Genomic DNA, 25620 nt, shown 5'->3' with positions numbered 1-25620 from the left:
GGCTGGTTTGCATTCTTTAAAAAGTTTGGTCTTAAAAGTCTTTGATTGCTGTCCAGACATTGTGATTGCGATGAGGAATGCCTTCTTGTTGCATTTTGTGGTTTTCTGTTTTAGTTTAGATGGAACTTATCTCTCAGTGTCCTTGTGAGGCAAGTTGATGAGTTGCTCTTTGTTTCAGCAGGAGAGTGGTAACTGGGGAAAGGCAGCTTTCTGGTAACGTGAAGGGTTGTTGAAGGATCATTCACACCCCTCCCCCCTCCTACCCCCATTTCACAAAGCCCTTGCACTTTATGGGATGGGGTCTCCCGGGAGACTAGAGATGCCAGCGTCCTTCCAGCCAGCAGTAGCTCCTTTGCTCCTGTCTCCAGCCCTGCCCCTGCTTCTCCCTCGAGTGTCTGTCCCAGCTCCTCTTCTCTGTGAGGTGACGGAGCGAGGCTGGCGCCCGCATTTGCCCTCCCTCCACGAGAGCCAGCTGGTCTCGAGGGACCCATGCCTGCCGTGCCAGCCGACAGCTCCCCAAGATGTGCCCGCAGCTGCGTGCATGGGCCAGTGTCAGGTGGAGGAATTAAGAATATTTAGAGCCCTAACCGGTTTGGCTCAGAGGATAGAGTATCAGCCTGCGGACTCAAGGATCCCAGGTTCGATTCCGGTCAGGGGCATGTACCTTGGTTGCGGTCACATCCCCAGTGGGGGGTGTGCAGGAGGCAGCTAATCGATGTTTCTCTCTCATCGATGTTTCTAACTCTCTATCCCTCTCCCTTCCTCCCTGTAAAAATATCAATAAAATATATTAAAAAAAGAGAATATTTAGAGCTTTGTTTTCTTTTTAGATGTTTAATCTGATAGACACGAGTGACTTAAGAGTGAATGGAGCCTGTGGCTAGCAGGAGGTGGGCTTTGTTTCAGCAGAACCAGAGGCAGCATTTATGTGCCACGAATGAGGGGGAAACACGTGTGAACATGTGTGGTTTATTGAAAGGAACACTGTCATTTCCAGTCTCCATGAGGAAAGCATGCTAATGTGCGGCTTTAAAACTGAACTCTTGAGTGTTTTGTGTTTTAGGTTAAACAGGATCGCGAATCAGGTGGCCATTCAGCGGAAGAAGCAGTTTGTCGAGAGAGCCCACAGCTACTGGCTGCTCAAAAGGCTGTCGCGGAACGGCGCGCCCCTGCTGAGGCGGCTCCAGTCCAGCCTGCAGTCCCAGAGGAGCACGCAGCAGGTACGTGGCGTCTCTCCTCGGGCTCCGGCCGCTCGTTGGCGGGGCCCAGTGTGGTCTGGTCCTGGGAGCCGATGGAGACCTCACATGTCCCGCCTGCTAGGCTGCTGGTTGTGCAGGCGACTCATCCATCGTGTCCCCGGATGTTCCCGCCCGTGGCTTCTGCTTCCTCCCCTCCCTCTGCACACGTGTGGAATGTCTGGGGAAGGGGAAGCCTCACTGCTGATCACGTGGGGTGGGCCTGGGGGAGGGAGCAGCCGCAGGTGAGGCCCGGGCCCCGTGGGTGGGTGTGTGTGTGTGTGTGTGTGTGTGTTTTGGAAATGTGTGAGAGGGACTTACTAAAGGGCGTTTCTCTGCAGGCTGGTTTAGCATTGACTGCACTGGGAGGGCAGGAGGCAAGAGCTGAGTGAGTGATGTTGCTTTCTTTGTTGTTAATCCTCACCTGAGGGTATTTTCCCATTGACTTAGAGAGAGTGGAAGGGATGGAGACACACACGATCACTTGTGTCCACATGCCCTGACTGGGGCAGGGATTGAATCTATAACCCAGGTGCCTGATCTTGACTGGGAATCGAATCTGAGACTCTGGTGCTCAGGCCAACCCTCTACCACTGAGCCGTACTGGGCCCGCGCCCCCGACTGGAATCGAATCTGGGACCCTTCAGTCCACAGGCTGACGCTCTATCCACGGAGCCACACCAGCTGGGGTGGTTTTTGCTTTTTAAAAGAACAAAACCTGTGATTGCTAAATGGGAAGGACACAGAGAAGGTTACCGTGGCCTGTGCGAGGAGACGCCAGGTCCGTGAGGCTCTCTAGGCACACCGAACAAGCTCTTACCCTTGAGGACTTAATCTGGGCTTGTAGGGCCACGGGGCACTTTACAGCAGTTCTGAAATTCGGATTTAGAGTCAGACATGGGCTCTTAGAATTTGAAAACACAAATGGTCACCTGCTCATCGCCCTAGTTTTTGGCTGGTGTCTGTTCACTGTGCTGTGAGGGTGGCCAGCCTCGTAGGAGTGGTGTCTGGTTGGCCTCTGGGTCGAGAGGCTGGGAGCATTCAGCAGAAAGGAGTCCGGTCAGAATTCCCTCGTTGCCCCCCTGCCCTCCTGGGCACTCAGAGAGCTGCTCTCCGATGAGCTGGTGGGGGCCTGTGCGTCCGCCGCACCACCACTGTCTGAACGGCTTACTGCTCGGTCCCTCTTGCTGCTGAGTTGCTAGGGCTGAGCAAGGCGAGGGGACACTGTTGGGCACAGCGGGACGTGGTGCTCTGGACATGGAGGTGGGGTGACAGACCTGGGTTCTCATCAGCCATGGAACCAGGATAACCGCGGGCCACACACATGGGCCTGGGCCTGCCCGGAGATGCTGGTTTCAGGGGGAGGCGAGGGCTTGTCCCAGCAGTTTCCTTTGCTGTCTGTGCTGGGTCCATTCTGGGTTGTGGTTGGGCAGAGGTCAGGCCTTCAGAGACAGGACACTGGGAGGTGGGCCCAGCTCTGCACGTGGACCCTGGTGCTGTGTTAATAGTCAGCAGGAGGAGGTGGGCCCAGGAGGAACTGACGGTGGGCAGCTGCTGTGAGAGTGGACGGTGAGCGTGTGTGAGGACCAGGGCCCTGGGCACACCCGGGGGACCAGCAAGGAAGTGTGAGGAAGTGCGTCGGGGTGGCTGTGTGGAGCCCAGGGAGGAGGGGAGGTTGGAGTGCTGGGCCCAGCCCGGGCCGGGACCCGGGAGCGCCTTTGGTGGTGTTCTCTGCGCTGGGACAGTCCTGCTGGGCTGTCAGGGCTCCGCCAGGGTCGGACCGGGTCAGCTTTGTTGGAGGTGCATTGGGTGGGCCGCGCGTGTGCCGGCACCTCCTCAGTTTCTCTGACTTTTCAGTGCAGTCTTTTCAGTGTTGAAACGTGGAACGGAGATGGGTAAATGGCGTGTCCAGAGCACAGGCCTGCCTGTCCGTCCTGGGTGTTTTCTGTGTATTTGTTTTTCCTCGGCTGCTGCTGATTCTTAGAGCCCGTCTCGAGGTCAAGGCGAGTGGCTGCTCTCGGCTCAGGCCCTTCAGCGTTTTGGGTCCTGAGAGGCCCCTTGCCCTCCACCTGTAGGGACCCTGGTGTGCCCGCACGGTGGAGCTCTGGGTGCTGTGGGGGGCTGGGCTCCCGCTGCCTCCCTGGGCATCGGCGGCTGACTTTCAGCCTTTGATTCATTTTCACAGAGAGAGAACGACGAGGAGATTCAGGCCGCCAAAGAGAAGCTGAAGTACTGGCAGCGGCTGCGGCACGACCTGGAGCGCGCACGCCTGCTGATTGAGCTCCTGCGCAAGCGCGAGAAGCTCAAGCGGGAGCAGGTGAGGCCCGTCGCGGGGCCATGGGCTTCGCCGGGTGTGGGCTTCTGGGCCTGCAGTCCTTGGGCCCGGCCCTCGCCATCCCGGCGCCCTGGGTGGCAGGCAGCTTTACGGAAGGGGACATGTCTCCTTGAAGGACGACAGTGGCACCCAGTGTGGTGTTTGGGACACATGGGGCCAGGGAAGGTGGGAGCCTGGCCGGCACCTGGTGGGTGTGTGGGTGGCACCATTCGCGAGGTGCCTTGACCGAGGCCGCCAGGACTTAGGGTTTAAGTGAGGCACTTGTATTTATTGGCCGTGGACTGAGTGTCAGCCGGGGCAGTCCTGCAACAGGAAGGTCACCTGTGCGTGTCCGCGCTGAGCGCCCTTGTCCTCCAGGTGAAGGTCGAGCAGATGGCGCTGGAGCTGCGGCTGACCCCGCTCACGGTGCTGCTGCGCTCCGTGCTGGACCAGCTGCAGGAGAAGGACCCGGCTCGCATATTCGCCCAGCCGGTGAGCCTGAAGGAGGTGGGTGTGCTGACCGCTCGCCCCGCCCCGTCCACACTGACCGCAGGACGCCGCTCACCTGTGTTCCTGAGTCCTCCCTCTTCTCACCGAGTCCTTACGCTGTGAAGGCGCACGTTTCACTGTAACGTCTTAGCGACGCGGTGGGGACGTTCTTGCTGAGAACCCCAGCAGGTGGGGGTCTGCCCAGCGGGGGCGTCGTGGCTCTGGTTTCAGCGAAGGAGCTGAGTCAGCAGAGCCCGTGGGAAGGGGTGCGAGTGCCATGTCTCAGTGTTGCCGTGTGCTCGTGTGAGTCCTGTGTGCTGTGTGTGCATTCAGGCGTGTCGTGTTGCACGTACGCGCGCGTGAGACTCCGTGTGGGCGCGTGAATTCTCTGGAGTGGCAACGACCTTTCCGCGTGTAAGTGCTGTGCCCTCCTGCGATCAGGTGCCCGACTACCTGGAGCACATCAAGCAGCCCATGGACTTCTCCACCATGAGGAAGCGGCTGGAGGCGCAAGGGTACAGCAGCCTCCCCGAGTTCGAGGAGGACTTCGACCTCATTGTGGACAACTGCATGCGGTACAACGCCAAGGACACGGTGTTCTACCGAGCCGCCGTGAGGCTGCGCGACCAGGGCGGCGTCGTGCTGCGGCAGGCCCGGCGCCAGGTGGACAGCATCGGGTTCGAGGCGACCTCGGGGGTGCACCTGCCGGAGCGGCCGGCCGCGGCCCCTCGGCGGCCTTTCTCCTGGGAGGACGGTAAGCACGGGCCCGGGTCCGGGTGCCGGGAGAGCCACCTGTAGCCTGGTCGGCTCCGCCCAGCAGGACTGGGATGCGAGTCCCACGCGCTCTAGGCTCTCTAGGAGCCGCACGAAGAAAGGGAAGGAAGGCGGCTTATTTCCGGAGCGTCCCTCGGACCCAGCACGCCCGGCGTATTGAGGGTTCGACACGCAGTCATTATAGAAGCCGCGGGGATAGTTGCCATTCGCCTCCGCCTCCTGCCACCTTCACAGCCCCTCTTCGTTCAGACCAGCCACGTTTTAGGCGCCCACGTGAGAGGCTCATGCGGCGGGGCCCGTACGGGACAGCCCGGCCCCCCTGACGCAGCCCCGCGAGCAGCTCAGTGGGGACTTGCGCCCAGGCTGGTCTCTAGCTTCCAGGGTGCTGTTAGCTGCTGAAAGGGCCCAGAAACCGGCACCTGCACTCCGCTCTCTGTTGGCTCCCCCCCCCCCCCCCCCCCCCCGGTTTGCGCTGTATTAAGGGCCTCAGGACTCAGGCCGCCTCCCTCTGTGCGAGACACGGCAGAGCTGCCTGTGCTGTGTCTGTCCTCGGAGGCTGGGCTGCCCTCCGCCCCAGGCTCCGGCCGCCACACACTGGCTGCCACCCAGCTTCCTGGAGCACGAAGGGGTCCGGGGCCTCAGCGTTGGGCCTTTCAGATGACCGTGCGTGCTGCCATGCTGCCTAAGGAAACTCTAGGCATAAAACCGAGGACGAGAAGTCCTACTGAACCTCTTCCTTGGTGTCAGGGCGGGGTCCACGGTGAGCTGGTGCACCCAGTGTGTCCTCCCTCCCGTTAAGTCTGGTGGGCGCTGTGTGCCCCTCTGCTGGGCGGGCCCATGTCTGGCTGCAGGCGGGCAGCTGTCCCTGCTCTGTTTGAAGGATCTGCAAGATGCACTGAGGAGTTCTCCTTTGGGCTTCGGATGCCATGGTCTTGGCTCACGTGAATGTTTCTGAGTTCAATGCCTATGAGGCTTTGTGAGTGATGATAGGGATTCGAGCCAGGCTGCTGTGTGCAGTCTCAGCTGCATCCGTAGCTGGGAGGGGCTCCCGCTCCACCAGGTGGCGCTAGAGTAGGCTTCTCCTTGGCGGCCTCACTTGTCTCAGGTGACTTGTGCCTCGGAGGTTTGGGGGTTTCTGTAGTACATAAGCCTGAGGCTCAGCATTACCTGTGAGACATGCAGCCCAGCGTCATCCCTGGGTCTGGACTCGAGCTCGAGGTCAGTTTGCACAAGCAGCCCCACCTTGGCCCTGGCGCGGGGAAGGGGAGTCCTGCTCAGGAGGAAGCTCAGCAGGTGGTGGGCCTGCCCAGCCGGCACGGTCGCCTCTACTTTCAGTCAAGGGGCCGAGTCAGAGGGCTCAGGGCTGGCCTCCCTCCCGAGAGGCTTGGTCCTGCGTCTGCACCTGCGTCTCCCACGTCCGCGCACCACCTCGGGGGCAAGCGTGTCCCTGTGGCAGCCCTGTCTGTCCCTGTGGCAGCCCTGTCTGTCCCTGTGGCAGCCCTGTCTGTCCCTGTGGCAGCCCCTGTCGTGGGTTTAGAGCGTGGGTGAGGGCCGTCACGTGGCTGAGCAAGGGGCGTGGCCCAGGGTGACGTCGGGGCGTGGAGGTGGAAGGGTGTTTGCTCAGTGGCACCACGGGCGACGGCTAATGGTCGTGTGTTCTGTGACTCAGTGGACAGGTTGCTGAACCCGGCCAACAGGGCCCACATGGGGCTGGAGGAGCAGCTGCGGGAGCTGCTGGACAAGCTGGACCTCACGTGTGCCATGAAGTCCAGCGGGTCGAGGAGCAAGCGGGCCAAGCTCCTGAAGAAGGAGATCGCGCTCGTGCGGAACAAGCTGAGCCAGCAGCAGAGCCAGCCCCCGCCCGCCGAGTCAGGTACTGGAGGCTTTGAAGAGGAAGGTGCTCCGCTGGGGCAGGAGCCGGGGCAGGAAGGTAAGCAGCGCGGCCTCCCGGCGTCTTCCCCAGCCCAGGGTCACCTGACCCCGCCCCATGCCACTCCGCTCTGGTGCCCGCAGTCCTGCCGTCGGTGCTGTGCGCTGGCACTGAGGTGGGCCCGAGTGCCAGGCAGAGCAAGACTGTCCTTCCCAGCTGGGTCCTGGTCCGAAAAGCACGGCTTAGGTCTCACGCAGCATCCTGCGTGGTGGGAGAGGAGGGTGGCGTGCCACAGGTGTGGCGGCACTGCTGTCGTGTTGTCTGTGAGGAGGGAGCCCCAGTTAATGGGCACGGGTGATGAGAGGCGCTGACGGGTTGCTCTAAAGTGCCCTCCCATACATGCACCTCTTAGACCTTTGGAGGGTGGGCAGGCAGGGTGGGCGCCAGTCACGGGGGGCAGGCAGGGGGACCAGGGCTGCCTGAGGGCCCCCAGAGCCAGCCCTGCCTTGGCAGCCTGGCACTCCCCAAGCAGAGCGTGGAGAGGGGGGTGCATTGTGAGCAGATCGAGCTGCAGGCATGTCTTTGTGGACCAGAACACAGGGTGGCGCAGACCCTGCCCCCCAACGGGGACGCGGGCACGGGTGCCGAGGGAGCAGTCGGGCGGCTGGTCCAGGAGGTGAGCGGGGGGACTTGCAGGAAACCCTTCCCTCTCTTACCCTCTCATAGTTTCAGGGGAAGCGGGTCAGTCACACAAAACGGAAAGCGGACGGAGACTCTCCACAGCAGCCGTCAGTTATAACCTTTCTGAGTGTTGAAAAAGCCACACACACATTGTTCTGCAGCTGCTTTAAAAAGCCTTTGCCTGCTGTTGGCGGTCTGCAGGGTCCTGGTCACGGCCGTGTGTGTGCCTTGTGTTGTGTCATCTGCGGCCCCAGGAAGTGCTGGCCGTGACTGTGTAGTTCCTCTGAGTTTCACACGGTCCCGTGGGTCACAGCTCCCGTGTCCTCTAGCGGTTCCCTTAGCAAATGCCTCTTGTGCCTCCAGCCAAGGGTGGCTCTGCTGCCTTTCTCCTTTGATGCCTGGTTCTCAGTGTGCGGTTGGTTGGTTTAGGTCCGTAGCGTAAGGTGCAGGCCTGGCGCGCTCCTTGGGGATGGGAATTGCCGTGGGTTCCAGAAGAGAGCGGAGCTTCTGTTCTCCGCGCTCTCCCTGCTGGAGGGTCGGGTTCCGGTACACTTGTTCCAGGGGCCTCTGGCAGCCAGTTGTACTTGGGGTCCCAGGCTGACCCCCTGTTGAGCCAGGAGGGTCCTTGGGGTCCAGGGTGGCCTCCCCTCGTCAGGCCTGTGCACCCTTGGGGGATGGGTGCCCTGAGACATGGCAGGACCTGGGGGGGGGGCGGTCAGTGTAGGGCACCACTGTCCTCCAGCCAGCCCCCTCTTGCTGCCGGAGCGGCTGCTCTGGCCCTGGTATCTGCCTCTTAGAAAACCGCTCCTTGTGGGTTAATTGCCTTGAAAAGAGCGAGGGCGGGAGAAAGATTGTCACCAAGTGACGCGCCGCCGTCACTGGAACGGCTGCTCTGAGCACCTGCTCTTCCCAGCGGAGAGGCGTGGGACCCTTCTGTTCCTGCGTCCAGGCTCCCGCCCTCACTCCTGGGCGGGGCACCTCGCCTGCCAGGCTGGAGCCCATCAGTCAGGCTGGTCCCTTTGCTACTCTGGCGCTGGGGTCACTTTAAAGGAAGCACACAAATCGCGACCAGAGATGACAGTCAGCCTGGAGCTGCCTGGAACGTGCCCCATGTGCAGGGAGAGAGCGTGTGGCTTTCAGCTGGTGGGAAAGGAAGGTGGAGAGAAAGCAGCTTCCGGGGGCCACCAGAGGGAGCAGGGAGCTCCGGAGGTTCCCAGGCGGCTGTGCGTGGAGACAGACAACCAGCCGTTGGCGTTACTCCAGCAATGTGAGCCTGGGAGACTTAGGATGCACAGACCCAAGAATCTTCTCGAACAATCTCGAGCAACAGGATTACTGTGACACTAAAGTCGTGGGAACTCCTGATACCAAGAACTGTCTTGGTTGTGACTTGGTGTTTACGTGGTTTCCTCTTGAAGAACAGGGAAGTGAAGGGTGGGTGTCAGGCCCATTGAGGTGGGGGCTGCACCCGCCCGGCTAGGGAGGGAGATCTGCTGGCTCGGGGTCCCCAGGGACCTTCCTCTGATGGAGGCCTGGAGGTGAGACGGCGGCAGGCCCGTCCCTGCTGCTCACGCCGCACCGTTTGGGGCCAGCGCTCCTGCGGCTGTGTGCGCTCGGCCCCTCGTCTGTCTGCTGCCCAGCTCAGGGCTATTTTCCCAGGGGACTGTGAGGCTCAGGGAGAGCTGGAGGCGGCTGCCACAGCACCCCGTCACCTGGGGAGGCCTGCGTGCAGCCAGCACTTAGAGAGGCCTGTGCTGTGCTTGCACATGGAGCGTGCGTTCAGTTGGCTGCTGGGCCGGAGAAACGGGTGGCTCTGGGAGAACAGTGAGGGGTTGGCAGGGAGAGGGCCTTGTCGCCGAGTCTCCGATGGGCTTTTGCTGTAGGTTTGGGGGTTTGAGGCCATTGTTTGAGCCCTGCCGTGCTGTTCCAGGCTGAGCCGTCCCCTGTCCTGGGCCTGCCTGTTCAGTGCTGCCGGCAGCATGCCCTGGCTGGGTTCTGCTTTATGACGGCTGTGGGCAAGGGCGAGGGCAGGTGAAGGCCCTGTCGTGCTTGTAAGGGCTTTTTAAAAGAGCTTCCTTACGTGTGTGTTAGCGTCCAGTGACGTTCCACACAGTCCTGCGGGGCACCTGCTCTCCTGGAGGCGGGGGGCGGGGACTGGCTGACGGGCGTGGTGGTGCAGCCAAGGGGTTCACCAGGCACCTGGGTCTGTGTGGCCCCACGCCGGGTCCTTCACGCGCTGCCCCTTGGAAATCTTCCTGTGAGTTGCCCTGGTGGTGGGCGCCCCGTGGCTGCAGAACAGCGACAGTGGGTGAGCAAAGCGGCTGGAAGGAGGGGCCGGGAGGCCTGCTGGTGAGATTCCCTGCGTCTGGTGCAGGTCTGCCGTGACAGTGAGAGGACCCCTGTGGACTGAGCATGAGAGGAGCAGAGGGGTGAGCCATGGTGGTCCGGGGCCTCGTGTGTGCCAGGAACAAGGGCGCCTGGTGGGGCCGAGGTTAGTGTCTGAGTAGGGGGTGGGCTGGAGGGGGCTGCGAGGGCCTGGCTGTGCAGTGGGAGAGCTCAGCAGGGAGGGGCAGCAGAGGGGCAGGCGGGGGCCGCACCCACAGGCCCAGGTGGAGGCAGCCTTGCCGGCACGGAGGCGGCCCTTTAGTCATGGTCAGGATGAGTGCTGACGTGGGGGCTCGAGGGTCAGGCCGGAGGCAGGACAGGAGGCAGGACAGCAGCGGGGGGTGCGCTGAGGAAGGGAGGAGAGCGCAGCGAGCTCCGCCTGTGGCGCGCCTTCGCAGAGGCTTTCAGCGGGAACTCCGCAGGCCCCTGTCCGTCCACGCAGTGCCTTGTGTTTTGTAAGCTGTTTCCTAGCACGTGTGCGTGACTTCAAGCAGCGGTGGGGAGGATTGTGTCACCAGCCGACGTGTCACTGTGGCTCTTGATGCCGCATCCTGCTTGTGGGTGTCTGTCCCAGAGCCTGACGCACGAGGGGGTGGTGTGCCCTGGCAGCCCTCGGTGGGAGGCCTCTGCCCCGGGTGTTGGAGTCCGTGAGGCGGGCCCTCTGGCAAGCGTGGAGCCCCGAGGCCCGAGTTCAGCACTGGCTCAGGCCACAGGGGCCCTACACGGTGGCAGCTTTTCAGCTTTTCCTTCTCAAGTGAACTCGGGGTTAAAGTGTTACCTTGACCTCTTTCAAGGGGCTCGGAGGGCTACCGGGGTCACTACAGGAAGAAGTGTATCTAGGTACCAATGCCACTGGGGTCACTTCAGTAGCTCCTCTGGGCTGTAGGCCACGCGCTCATCCCAGTGGGTGTGGCCTCGCAGGTAGTGCCGGGCCGTCCGCGGGCAGCCTCCAGGGCTGAGCTGGTTTTCAGACGGCTTGTTCCATGTGGAGACGCTGAAGCCTCGGTTAAAATAGTCTCTTCCAAAGGTTGTATTTATTTTTAAAGTTAGATTGGAAGGAGTCACACTAGCATTTCCGGGTGTGGCTGGCATAGGAGTGAGGTTTCTCCCTTTTAAATCGCTCACAGCCCTCGGCACTGCCTGCTTGTGGCGCCGACTAGGGAAGCCTGGTCAGCAGTGGGGGTGAGTGTCGGCTCCCCGGTGCCCAGCTCTGGGCGAGGCCGGGCGGGCGGGGGTGCCCATAGGCCTTAGCTGGGTGCGCTTTCTCTCCTCAAGGTGAGTGAGCTGTGGCTGCAGCTGCCGGCGTGCACCCCAATGATGTGCTTAATGTTGGCGAATGTGAAGTCCTCTCCCGGGTGTTTCCAGAGGCCAGGGCACCCGCCTGTGGGGTGGGGAGCCCCCTGCTGGGACCCCACAGCCCTCACTGCCCACAGGTAGTTGTGTGTGATGCTTTGTTTCCTTAATTGAAGTAGTATTTTGGTGGACTTCACATTTATAGTAAGTTTTATAATAGATTTTATAATTACCAGTTTTCAAAAATCACTTTATTTATAATTTTTTCAGGAGATAAATCTCCCCCTAAACTTGAACCATCAGATGCATTACCTCTTCCTTCAAACTCGGAGACTAATTCAGAACCACCAACCCTCAAACCAGTAGAACTCAACCCAGAGCAGAGTAAACTATTCAAAAGAGTCACATTTGATAATGAATCACATAGCACTTGCACTCAGAGCGCCCTGGTAATCGGACACCCTGCAGAGCCCACCCTCGCCTGTAGTGGCGCTGCGCCGGCGGCGGCCTCCGCGGGGGCGGAGCCAGCAAGCGATGTGAACAGACGCCCTTCTGTTCTCTTCTGCAAATCGAACAGTGTAAGCCCCCCAAAGTCTGCCAAGAACGCTGAGACCCCGCCAGCTTCTCCTCAGCTAGGGACCAAAACCTTTCTGTCTGTAGTCCTTCCGAGGTTGGAGACTCTTCTGCAGCCAAGAAAAAGGTCGCGAAGCACCTGCGGCGACTCCGAGGTGGAGGCGGGGTCCCCGGGAAAGCGCCTGGACACAGGTAACTGCCGCGGCCTCGCCGGCCCTTCTCTCCTCCGGGGTCAGAGGGCACAGTCGGTGCACGGATTTCAGTTTACTGTCCACAGGTCTCTTAGTTTCCAGATGAGAAGACAGAGGGCGCATTTTCTCTCTGAAAACCCCTAACTGTAGGTCTGAGGGTGCGGCCTCCTGGGCCTGGGCGGGTGGTCCTGCTCCTCCTTTGGACTGTGCACCGCGGGAGAGCCGGGGGGAGAGCCGGGGGGCGAGCCGGGGGGAGAGCCGGGGGGAGAGCCGGGGGGAGAGCCGGGGGGAGAGCCGGGGGGAGAGCCGGAGGGGCTCATTTGCATGTCTTGGGCTGCAGGGGGCTGGAAGGAGGCGCCTGAGCTCTTCTGCAGCCTGTGCCTCCCCCGCGACTGCAGCCGCGCGTGTGTCACTGAAACCGGCGGGACTGTTGTCCCCCTCGTGGCTCCACGATGGCCATGCCTCTGGGAGGCGCCGGTTCTGTGTCTGATGCCTCCTTTAGGAGGTGTGTGGACATGCTTGTCCCGTGGGTTCTGTCTTGGACCAGAGCCTGGTCTGTGTTTCTTATTGGTCGACCTGGTGCGTCCAGACACGGTCTCTTGGCCGTCCTGCTGTCAGGGCACCTTCTCAGTTCAGCTGGAGGAGCAGAGGCCGGGTGGGGGCGAGCCATCTGCGTCCCGAGCCTCCCGGTGGGGCCGGTGGCGGGTGGAGGTGGAGGGCCGTCCCCGCTCGCACTGAAGGTGCCCGTGGAGGAGGCGGTCCAGCAGGTGTTTCTGGTGCTGGTTCTGCACTCGGCAGACACTCATTCTTGCTACCGAAGTCACTTCTTATGAACGTCATTGAAACGCAGGGAACTCTCACACGTGCCCTTCGTCTCATAGACGTTCTCCACCCGTGGCCTCTCTTTTCATGGATTGATACCAAGTTGGAGTTCTTTAGTAATTTGTTAAAACCATCGAGTGTCTGAGCCACACGAGCTCCTCAGCGTCTCACAGACACAGGTGAAGGATGGACGCTCGCGTCAGTGCATACCCCGCCCCCCCCTTTCTTGGGCCCTCGGGCCGCTTGTTTGCAAGTGCTCTGAGCCGTGCTCGGAGGGGCAGTCGCGGGGCAGTCACTGTACTGTGTCTTTGGCTCCCGCGTCTGGGGCCTATCCCACGCCACACCCTCTGCCCGCCACCCAACTGCAGCGCACATGCCGGGCACTGCTGGCCCCGCACCCACTGAGAAGCTGGTGACCAGAAGGCCCGCCAGCCCTGCGTTGGCCTCACTGACCTGCTGGGTCTGGCTGGAGCCATTGGCAAGGGTCCACCAGCCGGTGTTCGTGGCGCGCAGGGCGCTTGCACTAGGTCACCGATGTCCTTCTCCCGCTTTCCGTGTCTGAGGGGTGGGTTTTGCACAGGCGGCCGTGGCGTGGAGGAGTCTGTGCCCCGGTCCCGACGGAAACGCAGGCCTCTGCTTCCTTCCTCTGGCGCGTCCGCCGCCCGTGGACGTGCGACGAGGCCTTCGCTCCTGTGCGGCCGGGAGCCTCAGTTGCTCTGGGCAGAGTGCGGCCAGCGGTGCCCACCCGCCCATTTCGGCCTCACCCACTCGGGCTGCGGCTCCTGGGTCTCGGCTCCAAGCTTGCAGCCTTCGCAGTCGGGACAGGAAACGCCTGGTCCTCTGATCATCCCCACGTTCGTCGGTGCGCTCGGCCTGCCTTGTGGGGAGTCTGGGTTCCCCTGCGCTGCAGCGTTTCCAAGTTAGATGCCAGCTGACGCGTTCATTCCAGGACGCAAGTTCATTCCAGCACAGCCGATGTGTCCATCAGGACACCGCCGTGGGCTCCGCGGGAAGCGCCGCGGGAGGCGTGGGCTGCTCTTGCCTCCAGGAGGTTAGCAACCTGCCTCGGCTCCTGCTGGTCCCCAGAGCTCTGCTCTGCTGGCTCCCCTCCCGTGGCCACGGGCTGGTTCCAACAGCGACCCAGGCAGGACTTCTGTGCTGCTTGTCTCCTCCTGAGGTTCCTGCCGCGATTCCTGTGTGCACGTGGGGGCGGGGCGCGAGGGGCGGAGGGGAGAAGGACTCTTCGCGTCCTTGGCCGGTCAGGGCAGCGGCTGGTCTGTTGATTCTTCAGTCAGACCAAGTGGCCTTTTCACTGTTTTCCAGGCTCTCATTTAGCTACTAACGTGCTGGGTGGTTCCCTCTTGGGGTCCTAATGGTTTTCTCTTGCTCAACTTGGATGGAGTTCGGCCAAGTGGTCGCTCTGGAACGCAGGGCGATGGCTGCGTCTTGATCTCACATGATTCTTGGATGTCATTGGAAGCACCAGCTCCACCACCTTCAACACTAACACCAGCACGTGGAGCCCGGCCCCGTCAGCCCGGCGCGCGGGAGGGACCGCCTCGCCAGGGACAGGTGTGAGCCTTCGAGTCAGTCGTGGCTCAGATCACCTCTCGCATCCGGAGGACGCCCTGCACAGATTCCGATCGCGTCCTCAGCTGGCACAGGACCGGGCCTGACAGGACCCGCGTGCGCCACCTGACAGCCAGGAGACCGGGTGCTAACCCTGTCCCTCCACGTCCTCCGCTCTCCCTCCCCCTTCCTGCTGGTTCTCCTGGCCGTCCCGCTGCAGGGAGGAAGCCCAGCCCGGGAGAGCGGCGGCCTGTGCCTGTGCCTGTGCCTGGCGCCCGGGCCTGCTTCCTGCGCCATGGCGTCTCGTGGGGCTGGGCTGGGCACAGCAGGGCGGTTGGGATCTTACGCGCTGGTTTTATCGAAAGGTTGGAACACACACACACACACACACACACACACACACACCGCGCAGTTCTCTTGCTGAGAGTGTAAGTCACGACGTGCGGACGAGGTGATGGGCTTGCCCCACCGCTCACGAGACTGAGGCAGTGGCCCCCCTGCCTGCGGAGCTGGCCCCATGTTTGATCCCATGTTCTGCTTGGGGGGCGCAGGGAGCCTGGGAGGAACGCTGGTGTCCGCAGCACGTGGCCGGGGTGGATGGTGGTGACCGCAGCCCACTCTTTGCCTCATCAGCTGCCAACCAGGTTTTTTAAAAAAATTATTTTAATATCTTACTCATTTCAGAGAGGAAGGGAGAGTGAGAGAAACATCAATGATGAGAGAGACTCATTGACCAGCTGCTTCCTGCACGCCGCCTACTGGGGATTGAGCCCACATCCTGGGCATCTGCCCTGACCAGGAATTGAACTCTGATGCTCTATCCACTGGGCAACACGAGCCAGGGCCAGAAGGTTCTTTTTTTTTTTTTTTTAATATATTTTATTGATTTTAGAGAGGAAGAGAGAGGGAGAGATAGAAACATCAATGATGAGAGAGAATCAATGAGTGGCTGCCTTCTGCACACGCCCCACTGGGGATCGAGCCTGCAACCCAGACATGTACCCGGGGCCCTTCAGTCCGCAGGCTGAGGCTCTATCCATTGAGCTAAATCAGCTAGGGCCAGAAGGTTCTTTAAGGTGCAGTGAGGTGTGGTGAGGTGGGTCTGGCTGTCACACCCGGGGCTTGGGGGCCTGGCCGTGCAGGCTGCTCCAACTGAAGGCCTGGCCTTGGTGAGCGTTCTCTACAGAGTCGCCTCAGCCACCCCATGGGGCACCTCTTCTCCATGTGGCCTGGGTGAGCCCGGGAGGCCTGGAGGGGGTGGGGAGCCTGGCCAGGGGTCTCAGCTTGGCCAGGCCTTTGGGGCAGAGGAAGGCTTGTGTTTGCTGTGTCTCCTGTGACCCCGGTGGACCCGAGCGCGGTGCTGGTGGAGGACACGGCCGGGTTCGAGAGCCGCCCTGTCCCCTCCCGTGCCTTCAGAACGCCTCGTGTTGCCACGTTGTTGAGCGTCGGCTCCACTGGCCACGTGGTTGCTGCAGCTCGGGGACGGGCCTCCTGCTGCTGGGGGGGCCCTCGGCCTCCTGTCTGCAGACCCGCAGAGCCTGCCTGACCGCGTGTCATTTTGTGTCCTTGCAGGGTCTCTGAGGCTCGGCCTGGCTGCTGCCCAGGGGGCCCCGTGGGGAGAGTGACAGGTGCTCAGGGACACTTCTCGGGAAGAACGGGGGTGCTGGCCCCGCTGCGGCCGCTGGGTCCTGGGACAGAGGGAGGAGATGCGCTCGTGCCTCAGGCTGAGGCCTCCCCACCCTCAGCCTTCCCCCTCGTGTCTCCCGGGAGCCTGGCGTCAGGTGGTGGTCCCCAAGCACGTCGTCTGCGTGGACGTCCCGAGGGTGGGCTCGCTGTGTGTCTCGGTGCTGGGCTTCTCTGTCCCGGACTCTCCTCTGCTTGGGCGCCTCCTTGGCCTGCGCTGGGCCAGCTGTCCGTGAGGCGCCACTTGGCCTGCACTGGGCCAGCTGTCCGTGAGGCGCCACTTGGCCTGCACTGGGCCAGCTGTCCGTGAGGCGCCACTTGGCCTGCACTGGGCCAGCTGTCCGTGAGGCGCCACTTGGCCTGCACTGGGCCAGCTGTCCGTGAGGCGCCACTTGGCCTGCACTGGGCCAGCTGTCCGTGAGGCGCCACCTGACCTGCGCTGGGCCAGCTGTCCGTGAGGCGCCACCTGCTGTTGTGCTTCCCGCGCAGGCTCCCACCTGGTGCAGGGCCCAACCTGCTCGCTCCACATGTGAGCTTGTCCCAGGGCCTCCGGGCGCAGCTCACCACCACGGCTGTGGCAGCCTCCGGCCCCGCCATCCTGCTTCTCTGCCTGGACGGGCGTCATCAGCTTCTCTGTCAGGAGGAGCGAATGGCCGAGGTCCAGGAGGTGGAGGCAGGGCGAGGCCGTCAGCTCCATGTGGCACTGAAGGGAGAGACTTTGGGACTGTGTGTCCTTGTCGTCGGACCGTTGGCACAAGGTGTGTCTGGACCGGGCCCGGGTCTGGTGATGCTCAGGGCTTCCTCCGAGGCCACAGGTGGCGGCCTGTTCCCATGTGGTGCTGGGCCCGGATGTGCGCCTGTGGCTGTGGCCCCTTCTCTCACCTCGGGTCTTGCACACTAGGCTCCGTCCATCTGTCCGTCAATCTGGGTGGCCGTCTCTGACTTGCTGACTGCCTTGGGGGTCTTCCCCGGACAGTGCCTTCTGTGCTCCTGTCGCCTGGAGGACCCTGAGGTGGAGAGGCCGTCCGTCCGTCCCCTTGCTCTCCGTGCTCCCGGGGCGTGGGCTGGAGTCGGTCTCGTGGCGTCTCATGCGGCATCAGCTGCCTTGCCACACGGTTGGTTGCCGCGTGCAGATGTCAGATTTCAGCACGAGCGCAGCACCCCAGCCAACGGCTCCGCTGCTGCTGATGAATGTGAGTTCGTTTTAAAGGTAAAAGGACGAAGTGATGCTGAAAGCCAGGGGGGTTGACGCCCACCCAGTGCAGCCGGTGCCTCTCAGGTCCTGTGGGAACAGCAGAACTCATGCCCTTTCTGCACTTGGACTTCTCAGCTCCATCGGGGTTACTCATCTCCCTTGTTTTAAAGTGAGTCACGTGCACTGAGCCTCTGCAGGAAGTACACAGGCGCACCTTGGGGACACGGGTCGAGGTCCAGACCCACACACAACAGGGTCGCCATGAAGTGATCACGTGAATGCTCTGGTGCCAGTGCCCATAGGACGGTTCGCCTCACACCGTAGTCTAAGTGTGTGATAGCGTGTGTTTAGCAACCACGGTGCATCCCTTCATTAAAAATACTTGATGAGAATTAGCCGTCATCTGAGCAATCTCTGTGCTGAAGGGTCTTGTGTGGCGGTGGTGGCGGCTGACTGTGAGGTGGTTACGGAGGGTGGGGCGGTGGCGGCTTCTCAGAGTAAGACAGCAGTGACGTTCTCCGCATGGCCGACTCCTCAGCACAGCCTCCCTGTGGCTGCAGCATCACCCACAAACCTCTTTCAGAACTGCAGCCAGTCCTCAAACCCGGCACTGCTCTGCCAGCCACGCTCACGTGACGCTCTGAATCCTCTGTCGCCGTCTCCCCGTCCTCACAGCCTCGTCACAGGGTGGGCTCCGTCTCCCGAAACCCCTCTCCCTGCTCCTCTGCAAGCTCCTCCTCATCACTCAAGCTCTGTCCTGAGTTTGCAGCGATTCAGCGCGTCCTCAGGCTCCACGTCATGCTCCTTCTGCTGCTCCCACCACACGTGCAGGCATTTCCTCTCGAAGGTCTGGAGCCCTCAGATCGGCCACGAGGGTGGATCAGCTTCTCCCAGACGCCTGTGACTGCCTCCCAGGAGGCAGCTGGGACGGGGAGACCTTTTCCTTTATTCTCCCCGATCCATCAGAGGAACCACGACGGCAGCAATTGCTTACAAATGTGGTTTTTCTTCCCAGTGAGGCTTGGGAGTCAAAGTTAGTCCTTGACCCAAGAGCTGCAGAAAGGCATGAAAACAACATTCATCTGGCCCGTCTCCCCCCGCGCTCCTGGTGACCAGGCGCCTGTCGCGAGCAGTAAGATCCTTTTTTCTGAGCAGCAGGTCTCCACAGGGGCTCACACGATGCAGGAAGCCGTGCGGCACATTCAGACACAGGTAGAGCAGACGGAGCATCACTCTTACCGGCCTAGGATTTTCTAAATGGAAGTGAGCACTGGCTCCAGCTTAAAGTCACAGCTGCATGAGCTCCTAGCAGGAGCCGCCTGTCCTGTGAGGCCAGGCGCTGACCTCCCCTCACTGCGAACGTCCCAGGCGGCGTCTCCTTCCCGTAGGAGGCCGTGTCCTCCACACTCCGAGGCTGTGGAGGAACCTGCTGAGTCCCCTCCACGGTCATCTGAGCGGCCCTTCTGCACAACTTGCTGCAGCTCGGCACCTGCTGCTTCTTCCCCTGGCACCTCCTTCAGCTCACGACCAGCCTCCCATCTCCACACGTTCCTCCCGCCGCCTCCTCACCTCTCAGCCTTCACGGAATGGAAGAGCAGGGCCTGGCCCTGGATTAGGCTTTGGCTGCAGGGAGCTGTGGCTGTGTGGCCTGGACCCAGAGCACGGACCCGTCTCCTCACCAGCAATAGGCTGTTCCCCCTCATCACACGTGTTGGCTGGAGCAGCGCTTGAATGTCCTTCCAGAACCTCTTGGCCTTCACAGCAGGCTCCCTGTTGGGCGCGAGAGGCCTCGCTTTCAGCTTCTCTTGGCGTTGGACAAGCCTCGCCAAGCTGGTGGTTTCTGCTTTTGATTTGAAGTGAGAGGTGCAGCTCTTCCTTCACTGGGCCTCCTGGAGGCCATTGTGGGCTTTGAATGGGCCTGACTTCCGTCTTGTTGTGTCTCAGGAAATAGGGGGCCCGGGAGAGGGAGCGAGATGGGCGGCCGGTCGGTGGAGCAGTGAGAGCACAGCCTTTATCAGTTAGGTTCTTGGTCTCATACGGGGCAGTTTGTGACCCCAAACAATGACAGGAGTAAGGTCAAGGGTCACTGATCACGAGCACCATGACCAGGTTTTGACGATGACAAGGATTGTGATACTTCAGCAGCACTGAGCACAGGCTGTTGGGGAAGTGGTGCCCGTGGGCTGGTGAGATGCAGGGCTGCACAAGCCTTCAGCTGGTGGACTCGCCGTCTCTGCGAAGCGCAGTGAAGCGAGGTTGCCTTTGTAAAGCAGGCGAGAGAGCCCTCTAACCTGACCACCCACTTCACTCGGTTTTAAAGAAAAGGCTTTTCAATTTTTTAAGCATGAGGAGTGGGATTTCTTTTTTGGGGGAAAAAATATGCACCGTCCTCGGTGTCACACGGAGGGAGCCCGGCTGGGTCTGCAGGGGGCGGGGGGAACGGGGATGGACGGACGGACGGATGGACGGACAGGACACACGGGCTATGCAGTGAGAGGTCTGCCCGTTGCCTTGGCCTGACGTCGGTGGTAGGGACGTGGCCAGTGTGTCTGGTCACAGAGGGCGCGGCTCTGAGGCGGCCTGGCCTGGCCTTGTGAGCACCGCTTCCTGGGAGTGCGCTGCCCCCACCCCCGTTAGCCAGGTGCCTGTGGCCTGTTTTAACGTGTTTTTTAGGTTCTTGTTAATACTTTTCTTTTGAAAGAGTTTTTTCATCGACTTGACGCTCCCATTTGAAGTTCCACTGTGTGAAGTCGCTCTTGGTGGTCTGGCTCCTCAGCCAGGTCCCGGCCCGCCTGGCCCTCGAGCCTGGTGCAGACACGGCTCGTCCCGGCCTCACCGGAGGGACATGCGGGTGGCCCGCCGCCTGGGAGCGAATGGCATGCCTGTCGTGTTTGGTGGAGCCTGTGTCACATGTGACATTTGGAAGAGCCCCTGAGACCAGCGCCCCTGAGCGCGTGAGGCTCTGTCAGCCTTGGTGTCGCTGCACAGGCGCGGCTCCTGTGCCGTGGGGCTGGGGGTTTGGGGTGACGGCCTCCATTCTGTCACAGATGGGACATCAGATTCTGGTTTGGGGCGACGTTGCGCTCGGGGTGGCGGCTCTGGCCGCAGAGCTCAGCCGATGTGTCTTTGCAGGTCTCACCAATGGCTTTGGGGGCGTGAGGAGTGAGCAGGAGCCGGGCGGCCTCCCCGGGAGGAAAGCCACGCCCCGGCGCCGCTGCGCCTCCGAGTCCAGCATCGCCTCCAGCAGCAGCCCCCTCTGCGACACCAGGTGGGCGACGGGGGTCCCCAGTTCCATGGGACCTGTTCTGTGGGCCCGAACCAGAGAAGCGGGAATTACAAACAGATGCATGAGCATCAGGTCTTAATGGGGAGTTATTCGTACTTTTCCTTACAAAGTCTTGCCTGTAACGGGATGGTGGTGAGCGCAGCCCTGGCCGCTTGCCCTGCAGGGGCCACTTTGTACCTGGGCTGCAGTCCCTGCTGCTGGGCCCAGCTCCCTGGGGGCGGGTGTGAGGGTTTCGGCGCCACCTGACCAGCCTGTGCTCCCCGCAGTTTCAGTGCCCCCAAGTGCGGCCGCGGCAAGCCAGCCCTGGTGCGCAGGCACACGCTGGAGGACCGCAGCGAGCTGATCTCCTGCATCGAGAACGGGAACTACGCCAAGGCAGCCAGGATCGCAGCCGGTGAGTGCAGCCCAGGCCCCTTTGTGCGTCCCTCTGGCCAGGAGTAAAGGCAGCACGTTGGGTGTGCCCCGTGGACACTGTCTGCCTCCACCTCGGGGGACTTCTGCCCCCTGGCCTCTCCCGGAAGGCGGCTTTGGCGCAGCGCCAGGCGGGTGCTGAGCCACAGACAGGCCTGCGGGCGGCCGGGGGGAAGCGATGTGTTTGTCCTGCATGTTGCCCTGTGTGGGTGTTCAGCCCCAAGTGGTTCCTGTCAGACCCTGTGAGGCCGACGGGCTTTGTTTAGTCTCATGTGTGATCTGCAGCCAATTGTGAAACTGCAGGGCGGGGTGGGGGTCCCCCAGCTTTCAGTATCTAGAGGAGGCTCGGGGTCAGGTGGGAGCAGTGGGCTGTGTTGGGATGGAGACTGCCTTGGAAATGTGGGTGGAGACGAGTGGCCCAGCCAGGAGGGGTCTGAGCAGAGCAGCTGGTCAGCCCTGGGCTGTGTGGAGAGGGGGCTGGGGACTAGCGGGACCTTGGGCACCAGGATGTGGGTGTGGACTCCAGGGATGTTCTGAGGGTCAGACGAGGCTCCCTGTTGGTTGAGGGTGTGAGGAGGGATGGGGAGGGAGCCAGGGCTGTGGTTTTGAACTTAGGGTGTTGGTTCCAGAGGTGCCCTGGGGACCTCCTGGGAGGTGGGCACGAGGGCGGAGGTGGGGGCTCAGGAGGGAGAGATGTTGGGAGCCTGGAGGTTGGAGCCCTCAAGTAGGGTCGGGTGGAAACCCCGGGCTATACTGCGGGTAAGAGTGTCAGGGTGCCGGGGCCTCAGAGACGCTCAGCCAGGGCAGGTGCCCCGTGCCCACCGTTCCAGGTGGTGTCTCTGCTCGGGGACGGCATGCACCCTGCTGGGTGCCTGGGGGCTCACCCCTCGTTCCTTCTCTCTCTAGAAGTGGGTCAGAGCAGCATGTGGATCTCAACGGACGCTGCAGCCTCCGCGCTCGAGCCCCTGAAGGTGGTGTGGGCCAAGTGCAGCGGCTACCCCTCCTACCCCGCCCTGGTGAGCGGGGCACGGGCTGGGCGGTGCTGCTGTCCCCTGCGTGCGGGGCAGGCGTCCACGGCTCCTGCCAGGACACCCGTGGGGGAGGGGGTGGGAGAGCGCCTGCACAGCCCACCTCGGTGCAGCGCTCGGTGTGACCCCCGTGTCCCCCGGCAGATCATCGACCCTAAGATGCCGCGCGTGCCAGGGCACCACAACGGGGTCACCATCCCGGCCCCGCCGCTGGACGTGCTGAAGATCGGCGAGCACATGCAGACCAAGGCGGACGAGCGGCTGTTCCTCGTCCTCTTTTTTGACAACAAGCGGAGCTGGTAAGTGCCCGGCACCTGGGAGCACGGAGGCTGGGGGCGGCCGGGCCTCCGTTTCTTACCTGTGGGCCCACCCAGTCCCCCTGCCCTCACTGCCCGGGGACACCGCTTTGGCCCCTCTGAGCGCGGATGGAAGCTCGCGGGCAACAGCAGAGTCCTCCGACCTCGGCACTGCAGCCCCTCTGCCCGCAGCTGCTGGTGTGGCGCCCGCCTCGGGGTGCAGAGCCTGCTGGCACCTGGGGGCTGTAGCTGGGGCACCCACCAGGATTGGCATGTTCGGCTGGATTGGGTTTGGGTGTCGTGCTGGTGGCCCTGGGTGGCCACTGGGGAAAGACGTGGAAGGCTGACGGGGCCTCCAGGACCCAGGGGCCTCTGGGGAGTCACGGAGGAGAGGAGGTGCCCGCCTGGTTTTCGTGAGGGTCTGGTTGTGCCCCGCCCCGCAGGCCCCACGCTGACCGGGCCGGCCACCGACAGCCCTGCTCCGGCGTTTCTGGAGGGGCCTCTCGCGCACCCTGGCCCCCGGGGCACCCTGACCCCGGGGTCGCGTCAGCAGGCCTCTGTGTGGTTAGACTGACGTGACGTGTGGCGAAGGGAACATGCCCGCAGCTCTCACTGTTGCCACCTCTTTTCTTTTAAAAAGGCAGTGGCTCCCGAAGTCCAAAATGGTCCCCCTTGGCATTGACGAGACGATAGACAAGCTGAAGATGATGGAGGGGAGGAACTCCAGCATCCGGAAGGCTGTGCGGGTCGCCTTTGACCGCGCCATGAACCACCTGAGCCGGGTGCACGGGGAGCCCGCCAGCGACCTCAGCGACATCGACTGAGGGCCCGCCGTGTCCGTATGTTGATAAGCTGTACATGTTTGTATATTGTTCAAAACCTAACTTATTCTGATGGTAGATGTAGTTCTTTCATTCCTTTCCCTGGGGAGTCGGGGAGGTTTGTTCCCAAGTTTTCTATGAAACCATCGGTCTGGGCGCGGCGGGCGCAGCTTCCGCACGACTCTGCCCGGCACAGGTCACCGGAGGGTGCTGCTTGCATCACTTTCTTTGATCCATAGCTTTTTTTCAAAAGACTTTTGAATGTTTAATAAATTTGTAAATCACACTCTTTACACAGAGTACCTGTTATTTAACGAGATGGGATGTAAATTTGCAGTGACAAATGTGTATTTTAAGAAAGAAAATGACATTATTTTGAGTGGTACTTTGTGGAAAGAGGCGGAGAGGGAATTTCTGCCGTGTACATCACCTGCGAATCACCAAAAACACTCCGCGCCCTGCGGCTGGGCGGGCGCGTCCCGGTGCTGCCGCCCGCCTCCGGCCGCCCAGGGGGCCCCAGCGGATTATTTATTGTAGAAAGTGTATTCACCTGCTTTATAATGAAAAATAAATTTGCAAAAGTATATTGATAGCATTTTTATACACACGGACGTCCGCCTGCCGCGGCGCGGGCTGCTGGCTGTACAGACTGGCTGTGTTCTTTGGTTTGTAACTTGTATCCTGTTTACAATGAGGGGCTTTCTGTACTTGTTTTGATTTAGGACACTTTGGTAGCAATAGAAACTTTGGATACATTTTGTATGGTACCTGTGATGTACATAGAATTAGTACTTTATTTTTATTTTTAAGAGGTAAAGCATTATGTTAGGGGAAAAGGTAGGGTGGGTTTCCAAATGCATTTTTTTATATTAAAAAATAAAGTCAAGATTTGGATGGTGTGGCCATTTCATTCCTACGTCCCCAGAGTGCTGGAGGCTGGCAGGCCTGCGCCCCCGGCCTGTCCCCACCGGCGCTCCAGGCACCGTACCCTGCGTTGTCATGGCATTATTTATTATTTTAGCTAATCATATTTTTATTTTAAACTGGTAGTCTGAAATTTTTAAATGTTTTTCCTTTTCAGTCCCCGTTGTTTGTGACGTCTCCACAGAAACTTGAAAATAAATGTCTTCCTTTGATAGTTTTGTCCTGTGTCTGGCAGACGCTTTATCTGCTGTGTTCCTCTCGGGGGGCCTGCTGGTGGCAAGCCAGGGCCGTGGTCGGGGTAGGGCCATCCGAGCCCGGGCTGCGCAGGTGCGCCCTCCACAGGTCGAGGGAGGTGCCGTCACAGGGTCTGAGTGCGTGGGATGGTGATGCTTGGAGCCTTCGGTGGCATCAGCTGGGCTCAGGCCTAGGACAGGCTGCAGCGGCGGGCCTGGCGGAATCTCTTGTGACCAGTGAAGTGAGCACGTCACGTGGGCCCCAGTGAAATGACCACGTCACGTGCCGCCCCCCCCCCTCCCCCCGGCCAAAGCTGTGGCACTCCCCTCGCTGCTCTAACCCAGGGTGTTTCCTTCCATGTCGGACCCACGTGCAGGCTGGTGGGAGCATTACATGGATGTGGTGGGTCTTTGTCCTTTGCAGGTGGTTGAAGGTGCCAACACCTGCCTTTGGCTCTGGGTTGATGGTGGTGTCGGGGCACCCAGTCCTCACCTGGGCCCCAGGCTCTGGGTGGGGCTGGGCAGGTGGCCTGGTTGTCTCTGGACTGCTTATTGGGGTCCTGGAGGTCTGGGTGGGGGCGCTGCAGGGCAGCTGTGAGGGCAGGGGTGCTGGGCGCACTGGGTGGATGGAGAGCCCGGCCTGGGAGGCTGCAGGCCCTGGGGGGAGTGGACCCCTCGAGGCCACAGGAGGGGCAGAGCTCTGTGAACCTGGAGGCTCACGTTAAAATTCATCATTTCAGTACACACTGCCGGGTCGCAGTGCTTGGTGAGCGCTGTCTCCAGGCTCAGTGGGCGCCGTGGCCCAGCGTCTGTGGTCGGGACTCGTATTTAAAAACAAACGCTTTGCTTTCCTAGGGAGGGTGTTTGACTTGGTCTTAAAGAGCGATACTCGCCTTGACCGGTGTGGCTCAGTGGATAGAGCGTCGGCCTGCGGACTGAAGGGTCCCGGGTTCGATGCCGGTCAAGGGCATGTACCTTGGTTGTGGGCACATCCCAAGTAGGGGGTGTTCAGGAGGCAGCTGATCGATGTTTCTCTCTCATCGATGTTTCTAACTCTCTATCCCTCTCCCTTCCTCTCTGTAAAAAATCAATAAAATATATTTTTTTAAAAAGTGACACTCGCCAGGACACAGAATTAAAATCTGTGAGGGCCCTGAGGCTCTGTCTGACCCATGAGGCAACAGAGTCTGTCAAGGTTGAGGAGCTGACCTTGGGAGGCACAGCAGGGACCGGAGGCCGCAGGGACAGGCCCACAGCAGGGATGGGGGTGCACCCGGCTGCCTGGGGCCAGTGCTGGGCCCCCCTTTCCAGGGGACCCCCGTCACTTGGCGTCTTGTGGTCTTGGCTCATCAGCGTTTCTCCTGCTGCAACTGAAACACGCCTTCAGGGACCTGCTCCAGTTTCCTGTCAGCCCAGCAGAGGGCGCTCCCACCCCGACATGCCAGCCGCTCTCCTGCCCGCCCCCCCCCAAACACACACTCCCTTCACTTGCTGCTGCCCAGGGTGGGGGAGGGCCGAGGGCTGAGGTCCTGGGGCCGCTGTGTGCA

The 25620-nt window shown here is 61.2% G+C and overlaps 1 protein-coding gene across 7 annotated transcripts in view; it reads left to right on the top strand.

Moving 5' to 3' along the window:
* The window catches only part of BRD1 (bromodomain containing 1), a 35300-nt gene extending 11246 nt beyond the window's left edge, over positions 1-24054 (top strand). Inside the window, exons 2-13 of one of the 7 annotated variants that reach the window (XR_013995574.1) lie at positions 1064-1220; positions 3421-3552; positions 3928-4056; positions 4480-4792; positions 6482-6742; positions 11312-11619; positions 11702-11806; positions 20207-20342; positions 20627-20754; positions 21678-21787; positions 21944-22098; positions 22736-24054. Coding sequence is in view for 6 of the 7 variants with exons in the window: in XM_081084194.1 (XP_080940320.1) it covers positions 1064-1220; positions 3421-3552; positions 3928-4056; positions 4480-4792; positions 6482-6742; positions 11312-11806; positions 20207-20342; positions 20627-20754; positions 21678-21787; positions 21944-22098; positions 22736-22919 (2200 nt within the window). In the remaining variant the exon portion in view is untranslated. Of the gene's footprint in view, positions 1-1063; positions 1221-3420; positions 3553-3927; positions 4057-4479; positions 4793-6481; positions 6743-11311; positions 11807-20206; positions 20343-20626; positions 20755-21677; positions 21788-21943; positions 22099-22735 lie in introns of all 7 variants that reach the window. The other 6 variants (XM_081084196.1, XM_081084194.1, XM_081084199.1 and 3 more) reach the window with 6 other exon arrangements.
* The last annotated feature ends 1566 nt before the right edge of the window (positions 24055-25620 follow it).

Source organism: Myotis nattereri, assembly GCF_964212035.1.
Source record: "Myotis nattereri genome assembly, chromosome: 2".
Classification (NCBI taxonomy): domain Eukaryota; kingdom Metazoa; phylum Chordata; class Mammalia; order Chiroptera; family Vespertilionidae; genus Myotis; species Myotis nattereri.
The sequence above is the reverse complement of the archived record's forward strand: the minus strand, read 5'-3'. Positions and strand labels throughout refer to the sequence as shown.